The sequence below is a fragment of the Equus quagga genome, chromosome 22 (genome assembly GCF_021613505.1).
Source record: "Equus quagga isolate Etosha38 chromosome 22, UCLA_HA_Equagga_1.0, whole genome shotgun sequence".
Classification (NCBI taxonomy): Eukaryota; Metazoa; Chordata; class Mammalia; order Perissodactyla; family Equidae; genus Equus; species Equus quagga.
Window position 1 is genome coordinate 18933524 of NC_060288.1, and position 23781 is coordinate 18957304.

Below are 23781 nucleotides of genomic sequence, written 5' to 3' on the forward strand. Positions count from 1 at the left end.
AATGATAATCAGACAGTTCATTTTAAATTACACTGGGATGATTTTCATTGAACATAATTTGACACCTGGAGTGTTTTTTTATTAAAAGACTAAATTTCTGTTTATGAAAGACTATACACAAAACACTTATTGCTCTACTGTTTTGATTTCCTGTGAGTTCTTGCCCACTCTGATTTGAAAAGTGTTTTCCTGGTGTACTTTAAAGGCAAGATAATCACCATCTGGAGAGAATCTAGCCTTGCCCACCAAAACTCGCCTAGAAATTTTATGACTTTAGACCCATGCCACCATTATGGTAGCCACTAGTCTCTCGTGGCTCTTGAACACTTAACATACGACTGTAGGTGTAGAATACAGAACAAGTTTCAAAGACGTAGTATGAAAAACGATAAAATATGTCATTAACATTTTTATATTGATTATATGTTGAAATAATATTTTGGATGTATTAGGTAAAATAAAATATGTTATTCAAATTGATTTCCCCTGTTTTCTTTTTCCTTCTTTTCATGTGGCTCCTAGAGAGTTTGAAAGTACACCTGGGGCTCACATTCTGTTTCTTCTGGACAACACTGCCTTGCACTTAATACTTTGCATGGGCCAGTGGTACCTGACAGCTTTGCCTGGAATGTACCTGAGAGACCTGTTCACTCAGGAGATGGGTAGGCCATGCCATTCATCTCTGCAGTTCCAGAGAACGAAAGCTGTAAGGGGACGATTAAGAACTTCTCTCAGTATTGAAAACAACTCCATATACACATTGTTGTCTCATTTTATTCTTAATTTATAGCAACTGTTTCCTGTTTCAGAAACTATAATATTAGCTCATCTAATATTGGTAATTATTTGTGGCAAGTATTTTTTCCAAATTTTCAATTCATTAGTTCCGTTTTACGGTTGCTACTGGACTGCCCACTTCATAACTCCTTTCCTGTAATTTTGGTAGCTTGCTTGCATCCTGTAAGACATCTGTGTACTGAAATAGCATCTCCAAATCAGACATCCATGATTGTCTCTGATATCTGTGTTAGAGGAGAGAGGATTGGGAATTCAGTTACGAGAATTAAAATTCTCTGTTGGAAGTACCTCCTCCAGTGCTCACTTCTAGTCTTGTATCTCACCCAACAGAGATGTCCCAGTTTAAGCAACTTAATCAAGATCATTCACAAATTTCTAAAATGTGGCTGTCTCCTCACCTGGTTATCCCAGTAGGGTGCAGGAAATGAACTGATTTAATGGAGGGAGACATTCTGTTTACTTTGAGAGAAATGGACACATTTGCACCCTTGTGAGCCTTGTTATGACTACTGGCAATTGAGAATGGCTTAGAGAAATTTCCCCAAAAGACCCTCTACTGTTGGGAACCCTCTCCAGAGAGCTGAGGCTGGGGGCGACTCATTCCATTTTGCTATTTACAGAGTCGAATATCTCATTTTTACCAAATTTAAATTCAGTGTGCTCTTGAAATTTAAATTTGGATAGATGATAGAAGCCGTTTAATTGTATATTCAGTTCACTGTTAAATTTAAGTCTAAGTGGAGCTTTTTGTTCCTAGCAATCCGATATTGTGACAGATGCCAACTTATAAAGCCAGATCGCTGCCATCACTGTTCCGTCTGTGATAAGTAAGAAAACTTTTCACTTCTAAAATGTCTACGTGCTGGTGGGCTTTTTATTTAACATGTTTCTTTTATCACTGTTTTTCCAAGTTGTTTCCTTTTCTCCTTATTCATGCTTCTCACACCTTTATTTAGGAAATATATTTGGCACAGTCACTTGCATTAATATGAATGTGGCTTAGGGTGCCAATCAATTGTCCCTTTTTCCCTAGATTCACACTGGCATGATGTGCACGATTTTTAGCAGCTCAGACTTGGCTAGTCCTATTTAACAAATACTTCTGTGACTCTTTGCCATCTTTATAGAGATGTATAGACTTCATGACATGTCAGATGTTATTATATACTTAATATACCAAAAGGACAGTACTGCTTGGCTTAAGGATTGATGTTAAAGGAAAAGTTTTATACAGACATTCTGTTGATCTCTTGACATTTTACACTTTCTTTAGCATAAGATAGTTGTATGTTAACATATTGCATTGCATTGTTTTTAGAAAATGAGCTCTTTGATTTGCATCTTAAAGCATGTGTATTTTGAATTTAAAGTTCTATTATCATGTCGTAACTAGAATTGGCTATAGTGTTTATTATAGATCAGGACTTTTGCTATTATTCAATTTTTAGATAAGTCAATGATTTTGCAATATTTTACTTGCCACAGCTTTTTGTGAAATAACCATTTTATATTTCCTTTTTATAATTTAATGGGATTAAAATTTTAGGAGCTGTTAAGTTTTGTGTGTTTTTTTTAGATGTATTTTGAAGATGGATCATCATTGCCCATGGTGAGTATGGCTCTATACGTAAACAAGTTTCTGTCCTTATAACTTAAATTAAATCATTTATCTATTTAAATCATTTTATAAATGAAATCTTGCCTTAGCTGACCTAGGAGGTACTTTCAGGTTTAGTTTCTAGTGTTTGTTTATTTCACTCAAAAAGAGCCTTTATTCAGGAGAATTCCCATGAAATAATTTTAGAACCAATAGGTTAACAGTCTAGAAGTTAATTTCTCCTGAAATTACCAAATACACATTAAACAAGGGTTGCCACTTAGAATTCATTAGTATTTTTTAAAATATTTCTGGGGACAGCCTGGTGGCGCAGTGGTTACGTTCGCATGTTCTGCTTCGGCAGCCCGGGGTTCACTGGTTTGTATCTCGGGAGTGGACTTACGCACCGCTTGTCAAGCCATTCTGTGGCAGGCATCCCACATATAAAGTAGAGGAAGATGGGCACGGACGTTAGCTCAGGGCCAGTCTTCCTCAGCAAAAAGAGGAGGATTGGCAGCAGATGTTAGCTCAGGGCTAATCTTCCTCACACACACACAAAAAAGAAACCTAAAAGCATTTGTAAGTCATGAAATTAGGTAACTTGAAAGAGGGTTATTTGAAAGGTCTAATTAAGTAATGAAGGTTGATTTTTCTACTTTTCCCTGTAATTTTTCCTCTCAGTGTGCCCGTACCTGTGACAGCCACGCTAAGGTTGCCAGCCAGGTTGGGTTTGGACCTTAAGCATGATTATTCTCCAAGCCTTATCTCTTTCAGAGGTGGCTCAAGAGAAGGGTAGACATGCCCACAAATCTGCACTAGGTGTAGGTTGAAACATATGCAGACAATGGTTATCTTAGCTGTAAGGGATGGTAGGGGAATGTCGGGTTTACCATCTTCTATATCTTTCTCCAGGATTCTTCTGCCTTTTCTCCACCTAGATTTTCTCTTTTATAGTGTGAAGGCTAGTTAACTCATGTGAGAATAATGTTCTTCTCAAAGAAAGATCTCAATAAATAACCTCCCTTTGTATTAATTTTCATTTGTAGTCATTCTTATGCTTCCTTCATTCTTTCATTCTCTTCATTCATTCTGTTCCTTTCTCAGCAAGTGGTTTTTTTCCCCTGATATCTTTAACTATAAGTCTTCTTCATCCTCCTTATGTTCTTTGTTGACCTGCCAGTAGCACACACCGTCAGTGCCCACCCATAGCCTGTGATGCACCGGTGAGGTCCGTGCACCTGCAGTGGACAGTTCCCCTGCCCGCTGACGGCTCCCCACCTCAGGCACCGCTGTTTCTCTGCTTCTCTGCCTGAGGGCTCTCTTCCCCCTTGGGAAGTTTGTTCAGCTGGTCAGCCGGGCCGTCCAGAAGTGCCAAGGCATTAGTGCTTCCAGAGGCCACCCTCAACTGGTGAGGGACTGGCCAAGAACATGTGTTTTGTTGGCTTTCCTCCCTTCCTTGTTTCAGATAAACTGTATCCAAGTTCTTGTCTCAGGGTCTGCCTTTGGGGGAGCCCATACCAAGACACCCTCCTTTCCGGATAACTGTGTATTCTAGGTATGACTTAGCAGAGTGGGAAAGAAATCAAGGGCAAAGAGGTGACTCCACTTTTTATGCCTTAAAGTAATAAGACACTGTGATGATAAGGAATGGAGAGATGGAAACAATCAGGATTAATCCCAAGCTAGCACACCCCTGTAAAGCTTGCCAGGCCCTTGCTATCCTCACAAAGTTACGGAAGTAGAGAATAATAATTTATGATGAAGCAATCTTTCTAAATCTGCAATTTATTTGGCTTTATAAGAAGCTTATAGCGTAATTTGACAATCTTTCACATTTTGGCAGACCCTATTAAATAAGTGAAGGGGGACAGATGCAAGATTCGAGAGTTTTAAAAAATGGACTCAAATCGCAAACCTGTGTACCGCCTGTTGGTGTCTCGCCCTTTGAGGCAGTGTGGAAGGAGCTGAGGGAGCTGACGGCAGTGCCTTTCAGCCTCTGTGCTGTTGCTTCTCTGCACTGTTGCCTCCCCTGCTATAGCCGCTGTCCCGGGCCCCCGTCTCAGCTCTGGGCGCTCCCTCGCAGAAAGCAGTGCCAGGTCGATTTGGGAAGGGCTTAGTGTCAAAGGCCTGATATTCACCTTGTGCCAGCTGAGTAGAGTGGCCATTTTATCTATTTATTTTAAATTTCAAATTAAAATTTTAAATTAAAAAATTTATAGATAACACATACTCGTAGTTCTAAATTAAAAAATAAAAAAAGTCCATGTGTTCTTCCTGGGCCCCCTCTCCTTCTTCCCTTCTTCATAGGAAACCAGTGTTGCTAAATGTCATGTGTACTTTTCAGATATAAATGTGTGTGTGTTAAATTATTTTTATACACACAAAAATTTTTTTGACACACTTTTTTTAAACACAAGTGGTTCCATTATGGACTGAATCTCTGCCTTTTGTTTTTCCCTACTCTTAATGTATCCTAGAAAATTTTCCATATTAATATATTAAAAATCTTTTTTATAGCCATTTTACATAGCCATTATAAAAGGCTCTAAATAAAATGAATATAAAAGTCACTTATTAAAAGAACTCTGTGATGTTCCCAAGCTGTGGGGCAACCTTTTTATACTGGTCTTTGTATACGATTTTGAAGTTCAGTATCTGTCAACTTTAAGCATTTGAAAAGTGAGAGAACAGCGCTTCTCTGTTGTCAGTGACTGGAGCTTATCTGCTGTGGCGGGTTAAGATTACCATCAGGCTGCAGGGGTCAACCTCACACTGTTTTAACTAAAGGAGAGATCCTGCAGTTTTTGCTTTATTGGATTTCCTATCAGAGAAGCATTTTTTCTTTTAATATACAATTTTCACTTATTCATTAATTATATTAATGATATACTTTGACATGCTTGCCAAAGGGTTAGGTAACACTAATTAAATAATGTCAGCTTCAGTTTATTGAGTGCCTATAATATGTTAGAGACTATATATACATATATGTAAAATCTGTAATCCTTACAACAATGACACAAATTAGTAGAAATTATTCGTCCCATTTTAAGGAGGAGGAAAGTGAGGCTGCGAATAGTTAAAGACTGGGCGTAAAGTCACATAGCAAGATTTTTGAACTTCAAAGGCCACATTCTTTCCATTTTTTTGCCTGTATTATGTTCCTTTTCTAATTTAGACTCAGAAAGCAATTACCCTGAAACAGAGGCAACAGCCGTTTACACTGAATTTAAACAAGGTGTAAGGGATATTCACCTAGAACGTGTTTTGTTTCTCCCCATAAAATCATTCAGACTCAGAGTATGTCCTCTTCCTTTTCAAATTGAGTCTGCAAAGCAGCAGGCAGTTAAAATATGTCACCCAAAGCTGTGTGTCATGAAGAGAGTAAGGTATTATTAAAAATAAATATTATTACTATATTTCCTGAAGTATAAAGTCTGTATCAAACTCTAAAATACTTGGTCTTTATATACTGCCTTTCTCCTATGTCTGCTGGCTCTGACATGGCAAACTGCACCATGCTCCTGAGTGGAAGTTAAATTAAGCTAAATTAGGTGTTATAAAATCTGTGATCAAAATCATCTTACTTTCTATAAAAATGCTATTTGTCATTTAATACAAAAATTGCTTCTCCCATTTGTATGGGAAGAGGAATCCTCTTGCCTATCCCTTCTCGTTTTCCCCTAGTCCACAGAAGTGACATTGTCTTCACCCACAAAGTCCCAAGTCTTGCAGCACCCCAGCCTTTGTCCCCCCATTCTCTCCTCTGGAAACCAGCTCAGGGAAGCGAAGGGAATATCTGGATCCTTCTGAGGCAGAATATAGTTAGACTAGGCTTGTATGGAACTGTCTGCAGTATTATTTCTTGCCCTTTTGTCATTCAGATGCCATAAAAGGCAGTCTCAGTAATTGCTTTGCCCTTACCCTGGAGTCTCTAAGGCTGCAAATATAACTTTTCATACACGGTGCACCCACAATTTTGCCTTCGTTAGGAATTTATTTTCCATATAGAATACCCTTAAGTCCAAAAATTCCTGAATCTAATGCTGTTCCCTTTACTTTATATTTTTTGAGGTAGAAGATATAAACATTTTCTTCCTTTTCCCCCCCAAATTTCTGGTTTACTCATAAGCCAGGTAAATGTTTCCCTTTTTTATTTTTTTAATTTTAAAAATTTATTTTTTTATTGTAAGAACCCTTACCTGAGATCTACCCTCTTAAATTTTTAAGTGCGCAATACAGTATTAACTGTCGACACAGTGTTGTGCAGCAGATCTTTAGAACTTACTCAACTTGTATAACTGAGTAAATATTTTTCTATGAATGTAGTTTCACTAACCATTTGGAAAGAAGAATGTTTCCATTTATTAGCAAAGTCAATAGAGAGTGAATTACCTTGCCAGCAGTAGAGTAGGAACACAGAGGTTTGAGGAGAGGAAACAGTATTGTATGTTCTATGTAATAGGTTTTTTATACCAGTTAACAAAGTTAACCAGTGAAGATGGCAGCTAATGCCACTTAGGTGCTGTGTCGCATTTGCACAAGGTCGTCCAGGAATTCCCTTGTCTTTATGAAAAGGAAAAAAAGAAAAAACTCTGATAGAAAAAAATGTGACTATGAACTATGAATTGTATTGTGTTTGTATTTGTTGATAAAATAGTTTGAATTCTTACCCCTCCCCCAAATATAATGATTTTAAAGTAAGAACTGAGAATTATAAATCTTTCAGAAATATAGAATATAGAGCTGGCTCTCAGAAAGGATGTCAGAATGAATGCTTATTTTACAGATAAGGAAAATGAAATTCTTAGAGACTATTCCACTTTCTCAGGGCCACATAATTATTTAGTGTCAAAGTGCATTACAACCCTGGCTGTCTGGCTTCCGGTCCTATTTCTTTTCCTAAACCTCCCATTTAACGTGCTTTGATCATCTGGTTGCTTCAGTGGCATGCTGATGGCATCCACCTAGTTTGTGAAGATCGTTCATCTAATTTGGGAAAACGTGAAAGATTTTAAATTACTTAATCATAGTTAGAATCAAACCTACAGTTAGCATGGAGGAAGCGCTTAGTAAATTCCTCATGTCTGCCTGACTTTGTTAGGTTTCTCACAATCTCTATGCTTTTAGGCACGAGCTTCTTTGTATAATTGGACATGAAATACAGTTACATGGTTGATGATTGACTAAACCAATATTACCTATCAAATTTTAAAATCTAAACACAGAAATTCCTTTTTAGTGAAATGGACTTTTTAATGTCTGCATGTGTAAAGAAATCTTAGGAGTTATGCTTAAAGAAATGCCAATAAGTTTTAAATGGTAGGACACCAAACGCTGTGTTAACGTTGAGCATATGTATACCTAGGGTGAAAATGTACAACTCATTGAAAATGTTGTTTTTGTTTTGTTAACAGGGTGAACAATTGTGTTGGATTTTCAAACTATAAATTTTTCCTCCTTTTCTTGGCTTATTCCCTGCTGTACTGCCTTTTTATTGCTGCTACAGATTTACAGTATTTTATCAAATTTTGGACAGTAAGTCATTACCTTGGTGACTTTTTCTTGGTATACAAAAATAGAGACATTTTCAGTAGTAAATTATTTCAGACACTAATTTTATAGAATAGAGCTAATTTATATAGAGTCAGTCCTCATTATTCGCAGATTCTGTATTTGTGAATTCACCTACTTGCTGACATTTATTTGTAACCCCAAAGTCAGTAGTCACAGAGCTTTTGTGGCTGTTTGCACAGAGTTGAAAGAATTTGAGTCGCTTCATGTGCACATTCCCCATTGAGATCAGACAAGGCGACATTCTGCCTTCTTGTTTGAACTCTCATACTGTAAACAAGTGTGGTTTTCAATCTATTTAGTGCCACACTTTTTGCATTTTTGTGCTCTTTGTTGGTGATTTCGCTGTTGAAAATGGTCTTCACGCATAGTGCTGAAGTGCTGTCTCGTGTTTCGAAGAAAAAGAAGACTGTGATGTGCCTTATGGAGAAAATATGTGTTAAGATAAGCTTCCTTCAGGCATGAATTAGGGTGCTGTTGGCTGAGTACATTAATGAATCGACAATATATATTAAATAAGGTATCAATAAGGTACCTTTAAGCAGAAACACATAAAATATTCTCTATTTATCAGCTGATGAAAATATTGTGACCAGAGGCTTGCAGAACCCTAACCCTGTATTTTCCTAGGAACAGCGATTCACTATTCACGAATTCAGTGTTCACGGCAAGTTTATAGGACACACCCCCTGCGAATAATGAGAATTGACTGTGTAAGATTTTTTTAGTACTTAGAAATGTTTTCTTTATGTGTAAAAAGATTTTTTTTTAGCTATTAGTCTGTAATATTCTGAATTGTTATTAAGTACAGGCTTTAGGTGACTCATTTGTTTTCTGCACTGTATATTTTCAATGAAGCAAAACAAAATTAAAAAATCAATATTGAAAGATACATCCTGTGAACAGCAAACGATGGTGAAAAACAGTTCTCCTCTGCCAGGATTGCTTTATTATTTTCATTAAATTATCCTTTATTAGGATGAGACTTTCTGAATGGCTAGATCATTTGTGTGAGCTTTGAGCTACATTCAATACTGAAGATTTCTTGAATGCCTGCCATGTGCCAGTTACATCAATAAGCACTAGGAGCACACAGGTGCATGGGCATGCTCCTAGCATTCAAGGCCACCCCCAGCATCCAGCTCGAAGAATGATCCCTAATGAAAGTCCGAGAGAATGTTACCTCACTGCTCCTCATCTCTGTGGATGGTTTTAGTTCCAGACCACAAATACATTTGTAAAGGGATGACCAGAGTTTCTACTGCGAGGACTCTGCTGTCAAAAGCTATCAGTAAGATCTTGTGACCTGTGTCAGTGTGACAGACACTCCAGGATATTGAAACAGTACAACCTTCTATCAGAAGGGGACACCTCCCAGCAGCTTTGGTGCCTCTCTAAGTGTCCATAGCCCCAAGCCTGCCATTCTAGAGCGAGTCTGGGTCTCCTTGGACAATACAAACAATGACAGTCAAACTGGTTTTCCTTTGAGATGGCCTGTGGTTTCAGCCCATGGATGTTGTAAGGTTCATTTTAGGCAGGTGTTATGCACTAGTGTTGATCTTTTCTGTGATGCTGTTATTTAAAATAGCTTGCAGCATTATTGTGAATGTGTTGTTGTATGTGTTCTTGAGTTGATGCTGTTGTTTGTAGTGATGTAAAACATGAATGAGAATAGTAGCCAAATTGTGCCAATTACCCTTCATTTTCAGGCATTATAGTAAAACTATTTTAACACTTATAAATCCATAGTATGTTAACAAAACATTTTCAGGAAGTAAATGAAAAACTGTTTTATAGTTTTGCTTCCTGTTATAGTTTACCCACAGGATACCATAATTTTTCTGTGATTCAGTTATGTAAAGCAAAATAAATATTCCAAATTCTAATATCTTTTCCGTATATGTACTCATATTCCAGTAAACATTTATTTTAATGATGATATGTATTTTTTCCTGAAAGTTTTTACATAAAGCCATGTATCTTTCTCCATATCTAAATTTTTTAAAAAATTAAAGCAAAAAAGAAAATCTTACATACTTATAGAAGTAGGGAATACTTATCCCTTTGACAAAACATTTTATTTTCTTCCTTTCTTTATAGAATGGCCTACCTGATACTCAAGCCAAGTTCCATATTATGTTTTTATTCTTTGCTGCAGCTATGTTTTCTGTCAGCTTGTCTTCTCTGTTTGGCTATCATTGTTGGCTAGTCAGCAAAAATAAATCTACATTAGGTGAGTATCCAATTATTGTAGTTAACAGAACTTTAAGTACATCAGTAGATATTTGTCAAAAGTTGCCATATGATTAAATGCCAACCTGTCCTGAAGTGGTAAAAATCATAATTTCTCACACTGTTTTGTGGGATGTGACTTAGACACATACATATTCACTCATTCTGTATATTTATGGACTGTCCATTGTGTGTGAAGCATTGTGTATATATAGTGGTGAGCAAGGGCAAAACAGTCTAGTGAGGGGCACAGAAAATCAATAACCAAACATACAAGTAATTACAAAATGCAAAGTGCTTTAAAGGAAACAGACAGGATGCTGAGCTATGAATCAAGGGCTGGGGAGGCTGGAAGGGACCCTATTTAGATAAAATGGTCAGGGAAGAGCTTACCAAAACAAAGAGTATTTAACCTAAGAAGTCAGTCATGGAAAGAGCCAGAACATCTCAGGCAGAGAAAACAGTATGTTCAAAAGCCCTACAGAGATGGGATGCAGCAAAAGCAGTGGTTAGTGGGAAAGGTATAGCTACAAATGCTTACATAAAAAGGAAGAAATACGGGCCGGCCCAGTAGCATAGTAGTTAAGTTTGTATGCTCTGCTTTGGCAGCCCGGGGTTTGCCAGGGTGGATCCCAGGTGCAGACCTATGCACTGCTTATCAAGCCATGCTGTGGCAGGCATCCCACATATAAAATAGAGGAAGATGGGCACAGATGTTAGCTCAGGGCCACATTTCCTCAGCAAAAAGAGGAAGATTGGCAGCAGATTTAGCTGAGGGCCAGTCTTCCTCACCAAACCAAACCAAACCAAACCAAAAAACCCTCCCAATAAAGAAAACCTCAGGACCAGATGGCTTCACTGGTGAATTCTACTCAACTTTTAAGAAGAATTAACACCATTTCTTCTCAAACTTTGCCAAAACTTAGAAAAGAAGGAAACACTTCCTAACTCATTCTATGGGGCCAACACTGCCCTAATACCAGTGCCAGACAAAGACATCACAAGAAAAGAAAACTACAAACCAATATCCCTTATGAATATAGATGCAAAAAATCCTCAATGAAATACTAGCAAATCAAGTCCAGCAGCATATTAAAGGGATTATATACCATGACCAAGTAGGGTTTATCCCAGGAATGCAAGGATGGTTCAATATACAAAAATCAATCAATGGTATTCTACCACATTAATAGAATGAAGGAAAAAAAACCCAAGATCATCTCAACTGATACAGAAAACATGTTTGACAAAATACAACACCTTTTCTTGATAAAAACACTTGACCTAGGAATAGAAAGGAACTTCCTCAACTTGATAAAGGGCTAATGAGAAATCCACAGCTGCTGTGATACTCAATGGTGAAAACCAAAAATCTTCTCCTTAAGATCAGGAAAAAAGCAAGGATGCCCTCTTTCACTTCTGCTATTCAACACTATACTAGAAATTCTACCTGGAGAAATTAATCAAGAAAAAGAAAGGCATCAAAATTGAAAAGGAAGAAGTAAAACTATCCTTTTTTTGCAGATGACATGACCTTATATGTAGAAAACTTTAGAGCATCCATAGAAGAACTCTTAGAGCTAATACAGTCTGCAAAGATCAATATGCAAAAAATTAGCTGAACTCTGTACACTAGCAATGAACCATCCAAAAAGGACATTAAGAAAACAATTTACAAAAGCGTGCAAAGTAATAAAATACTTAGGAATAAATTTATCCACGGAGGTGCAACACTAGAACACTGAGACTACAAAGCATGGCTGAAAGAGAGCAAAGACCTGAGGGAATGGTAAGACTTCCCATGTTCAGAGATTAGAAGTCTTAAGATTGTTAACATGGCAGTACGACCCAAAGTGATTGACAGATTCAGTAACGTCCCTATTACAACTTCACTGGCATATCTTGTAGAAATGGAAAAGCTGATTCTCGATTCCTATGGAATTTCAAGGGGCCCTAAATAGCAAAAACAATATCCACCAAAAAGTAAAATGAAGTTCTTTTTGTTTTCAAAACTTATACAAAGCTACAGTGATCAAAATAGTGTGGTACTGGCACAAGTACAGAGATATAACCCAATGGAATAGAATTGAGAGTGCAGAAATAAACTTATACATCTTTGGCCAACTGATTTTTGACAAGAGTACCAAGACCATTCAATGGAGGAAAGAATGGTATCCTAAAAAAAATGGTGCTGGGACAACTGGGTATCCACATGCAGAAGAATGAAATTGGACCTCCAAGTCAGACTGTTTACAAAAATTAACTCAGAATGGTTCAATTACCTAAATGGAAGAGCTAAAACTATAATAGTCTTAGAAGAAAACATTGGGATAAATCTTCAGAACCTTGTATATGGCAATGAATTCTTAGATGGAACACCAAAAGCATGAGCAACAACCAAAAAAAATAGATAAATTGGGCACTATCAAAATTAAAAACATTTGTGCATCAAAGGACATTATCAAAAAAGTCAAAAGACAACCTACAGAATGAGAATAATATTTGTAAATTATATATCTGATAGTGGTCTAATATCCAGAATATACAACTCAACAACAGAAAGACAAACAGCCCAATTTAAAAACTGGCAAAGGATCTGAATAGACATTTAAATAGACATTCTCCAAAAGAAAATATACAGATGTCCAGCAAGCACATAAAAACATGTTGAGCGTCATTAGTCATTAGGGAAATACAAATCAAAACCACAGTGAAGTGCCAATGCACACTTACTAAGATGGCTATGATCAAAAAAACAGGAAACAAGTGTTGGCAAGGATGTGGAAAAAATGGAAGCTTCACATGTTGCTGGTTGGAATATAAAATGGTGCAGCCACTGTGAAAACAGTTTGGCAATTCCTCAGAAAATTAAATATAGAATTACCATATGACCCAGCAATTCCACTCCTACATGTGTACCCAAAAGAATTGAAAACAAGGACTCAACAGATTCTCGTGCCTCAATGTCCATAGCAGCATTATTCACAATAGCCAGAAGATGGAGACAACCCAAGTCCCATCAAAAGATGAATGGATAATGTGGTATTCCTATAAAATGGAATATTATTCAGTCTTAGAAAAGCATGAAGTACTGATACAACATGTATGAACCTCAAAAACATAAGTAAAAGAAGCCAAACACAGAAGCTTGCATATTATATAATTCCATTTATATGAACTATCCGGAAGAGAATAGAAAGAAATAGAATAGAATAGAAAGCCTCTTGGTGGTTTCCAGGAGGTGGGGAGGAGAGGGAATGGAGAGTGACTGCTTAACAAGCGTAGGGTTCCTTCTGGGATGATGAAAAGACTTTGGAGCTTGATGTAGATGGTAGTTGCACAAAATTGTGAGTGTACTAAATGCCACTGAATTGTTCACTTCAAAATGGCTAATTTTATGTTCTGTGAATTCCATCTCAATTATTTTTAAAAAGCCCTATAGAAAAAGAACTAGAAATGTTTGAGAAACTATCCCTGTGGCTGGAACTAGAAACCTAAAGAACGGAAAATATACTATGAAGTTTGGGAAGTAAGCAGGGACTAAGCTAAGTAGAGTCTTCTAGACTATGAATAGGAGTTTGGGAATGCCATCAGGACTTAGAAATCCTCGTGATCTCAAAGGACACTTCGAGCTATGAGATTCAATTATTATAATAGTCAGTGAAAATTAGTTGTAGTATATAGTCAGTGAATGTTAATTTTTAATATTCAAGTGAAATCTTGTTACAGCTAGTACTATTATGGTGAAAATATTGCTATAATAAAGTAATTTCTAAACGAAGTATCTTATCTCAAATTATATGTTGAGCAATTAAATTATTCTTAAAATGTAAATGAATTTACTAGAAACTTTTAACTTCTAGAAACCTCTAGATTTAACTTGTAACACTGAAAGGACATCTTCTAGACAATGTGGTCCTATAATTATAAAAAATGTTTTAGGAAAAGCTATATAACCTAGGGTGACAAATGCTAAGGATCTTGCAAATTGCCACCTTTTTTCGTAGTACCTTGACTCTGCTAATTAGATTTTTTTTTTATGATGGACAAAAATCATTATACTTCAGTGTTCATTCATATTCCAAAAATAAAATTTTAGATTTTGCATCTCAGCATTATTTAAGAGGAAAATGTAGCATAATGGAAGGAACATTGATGGCCTTGTTCCACTTCTGTCATTTACTTTTTGTGTGATCTTAGGCAAGTCCCACAGCCTCTCAGCACCTCAACTTCCATGTGCAGAGTGGGCAGAACTGGATACAATGTATGGTTCTGCTTTGGATCCTGGTTTGTAAAAAAGAGCTTTAAAGTACATTTTTGGTCAGCTGGAAAAAATTTATGATTGGATGAGAGAAAATTTTACTGAAATTGGACAGTGGAATTTATTGACTGAAAAGGCAGGTTGTAGAATGTTTGTAAAGTATAGTCTCACTTTGGTTAAAAAAAACTATGTAGGGGTCGGCCCAGTGGTGCAGCGGTTAAGTTCACACGTTCTACTTCTCGGCAGCCCGGGGTTCGATGGTTCCAATCCTGGGTGCGATTGGTGAGGACAAGGCATCGCTTGGCAAGCCATGCTGTGGTAGGCATCCCACATATAAAGTAGAGGAAGATGGGCACGGATGTTAGCTCAGGGCCAGTCTTCCTCAGCAAAAAAAGAGGAGGACAGGCAGTAGTTAGCTCAGGGCTAATCTTCCTCAAAAAAAAAAAACAAAAACAAAACTATGTAGATTTGCATCTATATCCATATCCATCCAGCCAGCTATCTATCTAATAATGATCTAGAAGATGTAAAGTTTTAATTTATTTGCTTATTTGTATTTTCTGATATTCTGCAATGCACATGTGCTGCTGTAATAATAAAAGGGTTACTTAAAAGTTGAAATAAATATAATTATATCATGATTATTTTAAAAACAGAATAGGCAATCTACATCATATGGCTGTTGATAGGCACATAAGTACTCACAGGAGGCTTTTCAGAGTCTCCTCTGAATTCCGTCATCTCTAAATATACGGGTTACTAGGTTGATATGTCCTTTGCTCACAGTATTGGTCTCCCATCTTTTGTAGAGGCATTTAGAAGTCCAGTGTTTCGACATGGCACAGATAAGAATGGCTTCAGCTTGGGTTTCAGTAAAAACATGCGACAAGTCTTTGGTGATGAGGAGAAGTACTGGTTACTACCCATTTTTTCAAGGTACTTAACTTTACGTTTTAAACTAATGAAAGTAACCCAACAAAAGATCTCTGTAATTCTGCCTAGGGACTCCTATTTTTTGAAGTATTATTTTATGATTCACTATTGTATCAGGGTGGAAATAAAAATTGATTCATCTTTGTAAACATCCTGTATTGAAGCTGATGCGTGATATACATGTTCTGTCCATGACGTTACTGTGTTCTGCTCATGGACATCAGCACTGTAACAAAGTTTCACTCTATTGTGTCTTTTACTGCTGAATTGTAAGTTTTTGTTTTAATTATAGTCTAGGTGATGGCTGCTCCTTTCCAACTTGCCTTGTTAACCAGGATCCTGAACAACCATCTACTCCTGCAGGATTGAACTCAACATCTAAGAAGTAATCCCATATCTTTTTTTCTATTTTGCTTTTAAATAATATATTTTATTCTCTTGTGTCCTTCAGTTATATGTTCCTTTGAAAAAAATTTAAGAACGTGAGATAATTTACTACAGTGATTTCCACTTGGAATGAGGGAAGGAGGAAAGTATAATTGGGGAGGGGTACATAGGGAGCTTCAATTATACTTATAAAATTCTGCTATCGATCTGGGTGGTGGGCAGACAGGTGTTAGTTCTCTATACATTTTGGTTGACTGAAATATATTATGATTTTTTAAATGTAGTGCTTAAATGAAAACAGTGTAAGTCCAGATGAGCTTCCCTAGCAATGAGGTGAGCAGACTGGGTAACTCTCCCTCTGACGCTCCAGATCCTTCCTCCTTGTGGGTAACTGTTATAAAGAGATCAGAAGGACTTCCCTGGATCAGGCCTCTGGAGATCAAATGGAATCCCGGACCCCTGCTTGACAGTTCCATTAGCAATGTGGCCATGTTCTTGGTACTTTTTAAAGACCTCTAAGCATTACCTGAGCCATTTCTGTGGCGAGAGAAGGGAAGGGTTTGGGAAATTCGTTGTCTAGAGACTTTGCCGCTGTTTTAGGTCACTTTTGGTTCCAGTCTAACAAGAATTTGACTGCAATTAAAAAATAAATTTTAAAAAAAAGGAAACAAACAAACAAAAGCAAGAATTTGAGCAAGACCTGAAATTTGATTCTGACTTTGCTACCAACTGGCCAAAGGCGAAACTGCTTAACCTTTTAAAAGGCTACATATGACTTTTTAAGTTTGAAACACTAACTTTTTATATCTTTAAGACAGATTTACTTGGACGTGACCATTCCTCTAATTTTTAAATGAAAGCCAATAGCAAAAGCATAACCATAATATCATTCTTAATTCAATTTTAGAGATTTTCTTATTTGCCGAAATGCCAAGTACACAGCATCTTTCCCTACACTCCTCCTGTCTAGTGCATATTTCTTACGGATCACAGTTCTTTCTCCTGCGAAGTGTGGTGTGACCCCAGAATCCATCTCGAGGCAGTGATCCTGGCAGCCATTCCAAAATCATTTTAGATTGCCACGAGATGAAACTTGTTTGCCACCCCATCCCTAGCATGAGCTATGTACAGACCAGACTCTCCCAGTTAATGAGGAGGCCATCCTGATGGGTTTCACGGAGACATCCAAAGGCACCAGAGTCTAACTGGGTCGTGCCCTGTGAGTTTTGGCTTGAAAATTCCACAGAGCTAAATGTTAATTGTTTTTCTCATATGTCAGTGCAGAAAAATCTAGTTGTAATAAATTGTTTGGAATATGTTTTCAAGCTTTTATAAAATTCAATAGTAGTCTTCAGTAATGTTTTTTACCCTTGTTAAGTGGTTTTTGTAGTTTAAGACTATTTGGGTTTTATAGATAGTGTCTCTCCTACTAAGTGTACCATGGGCCTTGGGAGAAATCCTAGTTCTGGCACTGTTACCCAACTAGTGACCTTGAAGAGGTCAAGTAACCTCTCTAGGCTTTTCTTCGCTTTCCTTTAAATGTTGAGATTGGATTTTGACAGCTAAAGTCTCTTCTACAGAATTCTATAATTTCCCCTGATTAGCCTGTATAAAATTTCTCTGGTGAGTGCTGTCTCTCCTCTTTACTCTAGAGTTTTATATCTGACCGTCTACTCACCACTCCCACTGAGTGTCTAAAAGCCGACTCCAACTGAACAGGTGCGAAGTGGAACTCTCGATTCCCAGCCATTGACCCTCACCCCCACACTAAACTTGATTCTCCTCCGTTCTCCCATATATCAGTATTAGTGACCTCCCTTCTCCCAGGTGCTCAGGCCAGAAACTTTGGAGTTGTCCTGCATTCCTCTTTTTCGATTACCTTGTATTTACTCCATTTGCAAATCCTGTCAGATGCCTTCTCAAAATATATCCATAATCTGAATACTTTCTTACCACCTCCATGGCTGCTTTCGTGGTCCAAGCCATCATTTCTCACATGGATTATTTTAATACCTTCCTTACTGATCTTTCTGACTCCATTTCTGCCCTACTCAAGTCTATTCTCCATTAAGAAGTCAGAGTGATCCTTTTAAAACATAAATCAGATTGTGTCACTCTTCTGCTCAAAACCCTCCATTGGTTTCCATCTTACTCAGAATAAAAGCTAATGAATGTCCTTACCTTATCATGTCTCATCTGGGCACCAAGACTTCTCTGATGTCATCCCTTATCACCTTCCTGTCACTCACAATCCTGACACACACATCTTGCTGGTCCTCAAACATACCAGGCATGTCCCTTAGTCAGTGCCTTTGTACTTGCCAATTCCTCTTCCTAACTGTTCTTCCTCTAGATATCTCAACGGTCTTGTACCTTCTCTTCATTCTGCTCAGGTGTAACTTCATGAGAGTGGCCATCTTTGAAACCCCTGCATAAAAAAGTAACCAGCTCTTCCACTTGCCCTTACACTTTTTCTGTTTTCATAGCTCTTATTGTCACCTGACTTATTATATAGTTGTTCATTTCTTTATTCTTCTTCTTCTTCCTCAATTACAATGAAATTTCCATGAGATCAAAGACTTTATTCATTGATGTAATAGGTACTCGATGAATATCGTTGAATGAATGGATCCTTGCATTTGTTAGAGTCCTGTTAGCAGTAATGAATCTGCAAGGAGTCCCTAAACCAGAACCTAGTTAGTGTGCTAGTTAATAGTTAGTATATCTGGTATAAGGTCCCTTTCCAGAGGAATAATAAGAATTAGAGTAAAAGAGATTTTCCATATAAATAGGAGACATGGGTTTTTTTCCTTAAAAGATTTACCTCAAAAATTTTAATAAAGGTTGCACAAAATTGAAATACTCTCAAATTTTAGATATGAGGTAATTATTAAGGAGCAAAAGCATATTCTTTAAAAAAAATAGTTATAGTCAACTGAAATATGTGAAATTAATCTTGGAAAAATTTTAAGTAGGTTTTTTTCTCTTGAACATTATTATAATTACTATTTCAGGGTGTTCTAAAAATGCACTAATAGTTTCTATGCCAATATTTTTTCTAAGTGAAATGTTATTTTAATTTATGTATATTTTTTCATACCATCCAATATATCAATAGATGGCATGTATTCTTTAATTTTAAAACTTAAATTCTTCTTTTAAGACTCTTCATTCCCCAAATTAAACATCATGTTTGTAAGACCTGATAATGTCAGATGTTTTCAACATTCCTGCAAGATAATGTTCAAATTTGTTGTTTCAGTTTTACAGAGGAAGATAAAGAATTCTTTGTTCAAGACCAGTTAAGCCACGTTAGAAACACTAAGCCAGTTTTTCTCAAACTTGTCTTTCTACCATCTCCTTCATGTATTTTTTCCATATCCACCTACCACTTACAAAATTAATAATTTTATTTATTTAAATTGGCACTTAAATTTATTTTTAAACTAAACTTTATGTCTCTGTCATAAATGAGAAACTAGTATAATTTGCCATTAATAGATTATAACTCTAAAAAATAAAGTTGGTAATAAAATATTGTTGAGTTCTAACTGGATTCCCATACGTGCTACAGTCTGAAGCTGAGGTCTATTCTCTGTATTAAAAATGGAGATTTGCCAAAGTCAGAGATTGTCAGCTTAGTGTAGAGGACAGAATGACAAGAGCACTGGAGAGAGAACACCTTTCTCGTTGTGGGTCAGTGTGATTTAGTGCCTGTGCCCCATCCCCAAATTCTCCTGGGTAAACTCCCATGATTGTCCTGCACCACAAGGGGTTTGAGTTCTATTCTGAGAAACACTCAGTACTATCAAGAGTTCATGTGATGATTCTGATGATGATGATTATTATTCAGTCCTGAAAACCATCAGTTTCCTGCAAAGCCACTGAGAGAGTCCCAGAGCCACCTTCTTACTGATTCTCAGTCTTGGACAGAGGGCAGCACAAACCTAGGAAAAGACAAAGCTGGTAAGAGTGTGCTTGTTTGGCTATTTTGATATATTTTATTTTTAAAAGGTAAAAGTGGTGAAAAAATCTATTATATTGCCTACAAGATTTATCTTGCTTTGGCGTCGGACGCCCCATGTAAATTTAGAATTATTGTCGGGAACTTATATTTGTGAAGTCTTTGGATTAATGTCTGTTGGCTGTAGGAAATAATTTGGTGAAAGAGCTACATTGCTTTTTTTCCAGTTTGAAAAACCAAACCATTATTATTGCATATTAAATAAAATGACAGAAATAAACTCAAAATGTAATTTTTGAAAAAATGGAAAAAATGCAATAAATTCAGACAAAAGGTTGAAAAATGTCTGAAAAGATCTAAAATTGTGTAGTTCTTTTATGCTAAGATTTCTATCCAATTTCAAAATGTTGAAGTAAAATAATTGCATAATTACTAGGACTTTAGCGACCTGTTCCTTCTTCACGTCCCACTCACATTTCTCTTGTTATTGTTGTTGATTCTAATCTTTTGATTGCTTCAGTCACTACAGTTTATTGACTAAGAACAAGCAAGGCTCTGAAGTCAGACAGACCTGTTTTCAAATCCCAATTTGGGCACGTAGTCAGTGTGTGATATTTATTAAGTTCCCTAAGCTCTTTTAGACTTAGCTCTCTTATGTTTAAAATACTACTTATTTCTCAGGGTTAGTAAGGATTAAAGTAAAACATGTGGTCATACATTCAGGACTGAGTATATATGTGTGGCGTCCCTATAAAGGAGTACAAAACCATACATCCATGATTAAGGCACTATTAGCCAGAAAATCTCCAGGTTGACTAATTTAATTCCTCAAACCTTTCTCCTTCATTTCTAGTCTTCTCTTCAAACTTCCTCCTAGTGCTGCTAACTTTGGGTCACTGCACTTTAAAGCATTTACTGATTTATTTGAAATCTCTTTGGGATCTGGTGATAGTGAAAACAAACGGATAGTCCTGAGTAAAAATTCTAAGGTCATTATTTTTTATATATATATATATATATATATATATGTAAAATCAGTCATATTCTTATAAAATATAGGCTTTCTTTAAAGAGTCTCATTCTTAAAGAATATATATACCCTCGAAAGATCCCCATCATTTGAGTATTCATAATTTGGTCTCACTTCACCTTTAAACCTGCCATTCCATTTTCTAACGTATGGGAAGGATGAGGCATTGGCGACACCTGTTTGCCCCTTGAATCCATCTGCTTCCTTAGAGGCAAAGCAGCAGTGTATAGTTGCGGGTCAGTTTTGGGCGATGGAAAGACAAAGAGCTCCCTTTTTTTCAGAAGGGATTTATGTTTCATCTTATAGTTCTACATTAACATAAAAGAGATTTCTTGGTTTTTACATGCTGTTAATTATTTGGCATGTTAGATTAATTTTTATGTTACTTTGATAGATGAATTGATAAAGTCTAAAGGATGATGTAAAAGATGGAAGAGAAACTTGAGAAGGATGAGATGAGAAAGGGCTCACAGATTAGTTTGACTAGAATGAGGTAGGTAGGTGAAGAATTAGGAAACGATGATTTAAGGTGATGTGAGCAGTGCCAGGTTCGTTGTATCTTTCATTTTCTTGTTCACGCCCCTAGTTCCTGAGGTGTATAGCTTTATTTTTAGAGTGGCTTTTTTTGTGACACTGGTTGTGGTGAACACTGTGTCGTGTGTGTGTGCTTCTATATAGCCATCTTATAAACACCCATACTGTATACAAGCCACCTTTGCAAGTAGACTGGGGGATTAGTGGATGAATAAAAGTGTCTCTGCCTCTTTGTCCAAAAGCAACAACAAAAAATGCTAATTTATGTTCTCTCTTCAAGGTATGAGCAATCCTGCATTAACCATGGAGAATGAGACTTAGCTCTTCAAACAAAATAAATTCATACTTTATGAAAGTAAGATACGTCTTTCCTTTGTTGTTCTGTTTTCTAACAGTTTTCCAGTTCTCTTAGGATAAATAGTTTCCATAAACATAATTATTTTTAAGTGACTCAAAAGATGTCTTAGCTGACCCTTGGGATTGCATTCATGGCCATGGAATTAGCTTCAGTATTAGTATATGGGTTAACTAGATAAATTATAGAAATACCTTGATAAAAATTCCTTTTTATGGTAATGCATTCATGGCAAAGATTGATCCTAAAATACTGAACTTTACGTAACAATTATCTTGTCATTTGATAGGATCATGCTTATTTTTTTTTCTATCCTTCCGGATATACAGTGATCATATGCTTGACCATCCATTAGCAGAATCTCACTGGGTCTAAGTACAAGATAATCATATCTTGTTAGCACAAATCATCCCTATTTTTGGTCACAGTAGGACCCCGTAGCCTGTGTCATCCTTAAAATAATACATATTATAAATCATTTTCTTTAAACTATAATTTTGTCATACAAAAACCATCACTTTAAACATGTTTTATTTTTGTCATTATGACGGTACATTTATGAATGTAGGAGGAAAAAGCAAATTTTATTTAACAGCTGTTAGCTTGATTTATAGCTTTTAAATACTTAGACGCTTGAATGTACCTCTGTTCGTATGCTTGCCCTGCATTTAGTGACCCAGGATGAATTAGGTGCCTGCTGTGCACCCATCAGAATGAAGAGCAATATCTGACTGGCACATTTACTCACAACTGAAATCCTTGCAGTTCTGTGGAAATGAGAGAGGCCTTCTCAAAAAGGAAGCTCTTCCTGAAAATTGTCCATTTGTAGTAATAAAATAGTAAACCATAATTTTTTAAACCTGTCGTTCCAAATCAGTTTATTTGAAACAATGTTTATTAGCCTGCAGTCAATCAAAAGCTACAGTAAAGAGTCCCTTTGGAACAAAGCCATAAACATCTAAACAAAGCTAACGACTATGTCTTGTTATAATAGACACAATATAAAGAGTTGAACATTAACGTTATCACGCAACTCTCTACTTACAAAACTGCAATCTAGAATCCTAAAATCTAAGAGAAGCAAGAAAGTAGCATCTAAAACAAAATCATTTGTTCTAAAGTACTCCATGGACATCTGGTTTTTTATTTGTTTGGTTTTGGTTTGGTCTTGAGGAATAGCTATGTAATTCTCTTTGCCAGTTGACTGATGTTTGCGTTTTGGATGACTGTACATGATGGTCTTGTAGATCAAGTTGTTCATAACCATGGTTAGGACAGTGAAAATTTAATCTTCTTAATTTGGTTGAATAGCAGAGAGACAGTGTTAAATTTCTGGAAACAAATTCTCAAAGTGTAACTATGAATATACAAATAAAGAATCACTAAACAATACCACAAGTAAAATATTTTACAGAACATAATTCTGTAAAGCATACAAAGTTTCACAGGATTTTCCATTTTTTTCCAGTATTTTGAATTAGTTGTAAACCATACTTTGTGAGGTCATACGTCTTAAATATTTTACAAGTTTACATAGCAACATCATGTATAAGTCATGATAAGTGATAGCATTTTGACACAAGACCAGTGTTGTGTTTGTTCATCATTATTCTCAACACTTTGCACAGTGCCAGGCACATAGTAGGTTCTAAATAAACATCTGGTAACTAAGTGATAAAATAACATCTTTGAAATTAAAAATCTCACAGAAACTTGATTTTATTACATTTGAATATATGACATTAGTGGTTATACAAAACAAATAGCAGCATGAATCAGCTGTATTGACTTAAAAAATGATTTTCTGATGTAATGTTTTTCATTCTATTGACATAACCAGTGACAGTAAAATTTCTTTAAAAAACTGAATTTTTCTAAGGTAGCTAGTAGATAGTCAAAATAGTTTTTAACAGTTTTTAAAATAGTTTTTCCTGCTTTACATCTTAGATTTGCAATCTATTCAATAACATTTATATTAAATATTATCTAATATTGGTATGCCAATTTAATTATATTACTAAACAGTATCTTCAGATTTGCTTTTCCTCTTTGGGAACTACATTAGTAAGCGACCTGTGGCTTTTTTATAAAATATTTCTTAGTTCAGCATAGTTTC

The 23781-nt window shown here is 36.2% G+C and overlaps 1 protein-coding gene across 2 annotated transcripts in view; it reads left to right on the plus strand.

Annotated features, from left to right (window-relative positions):
* The window catches only part of ZDHHC2 (zinc finger DHHC-type palmitoyltransferase 2), a 65573-nt gene that overhangs the window by 39019 nt on the left and 2773 nt on the right, over positions 1-23781 (plus strand). For both annotated transcript variants that reach the window (XM_046648682.1, XM_046648683.1), the window contains exons 5-12: positions 1556-1625; positions 2375-2407; positions 7813-7933; positions 10070-10202; positions 15272-15398; positions 15688-15780; positions 19636-19748; positions 21591-21665. In XM_046648682.1, the coding sequence (XP_046504638.1) occupies positions 1556-1625; positions 2375-2407; positions 7813-7933; positions 10070-10202; positions 15272-15398; positions 15688-15780; positions 19636-19748; positions 21591-21631 (731 nt within the window). In that variant the 3' untranslated portion in view covers positions 21632-21665. The remainder of the gene's footprint in view (positions 1-1555; positions 1626-2374; positions 2408-7812; positions 7934-10069; positions 10203-15271; positions 15399-15687; positions 15781-19635; positions 19749-21590; positions 21666-23781) is intronic.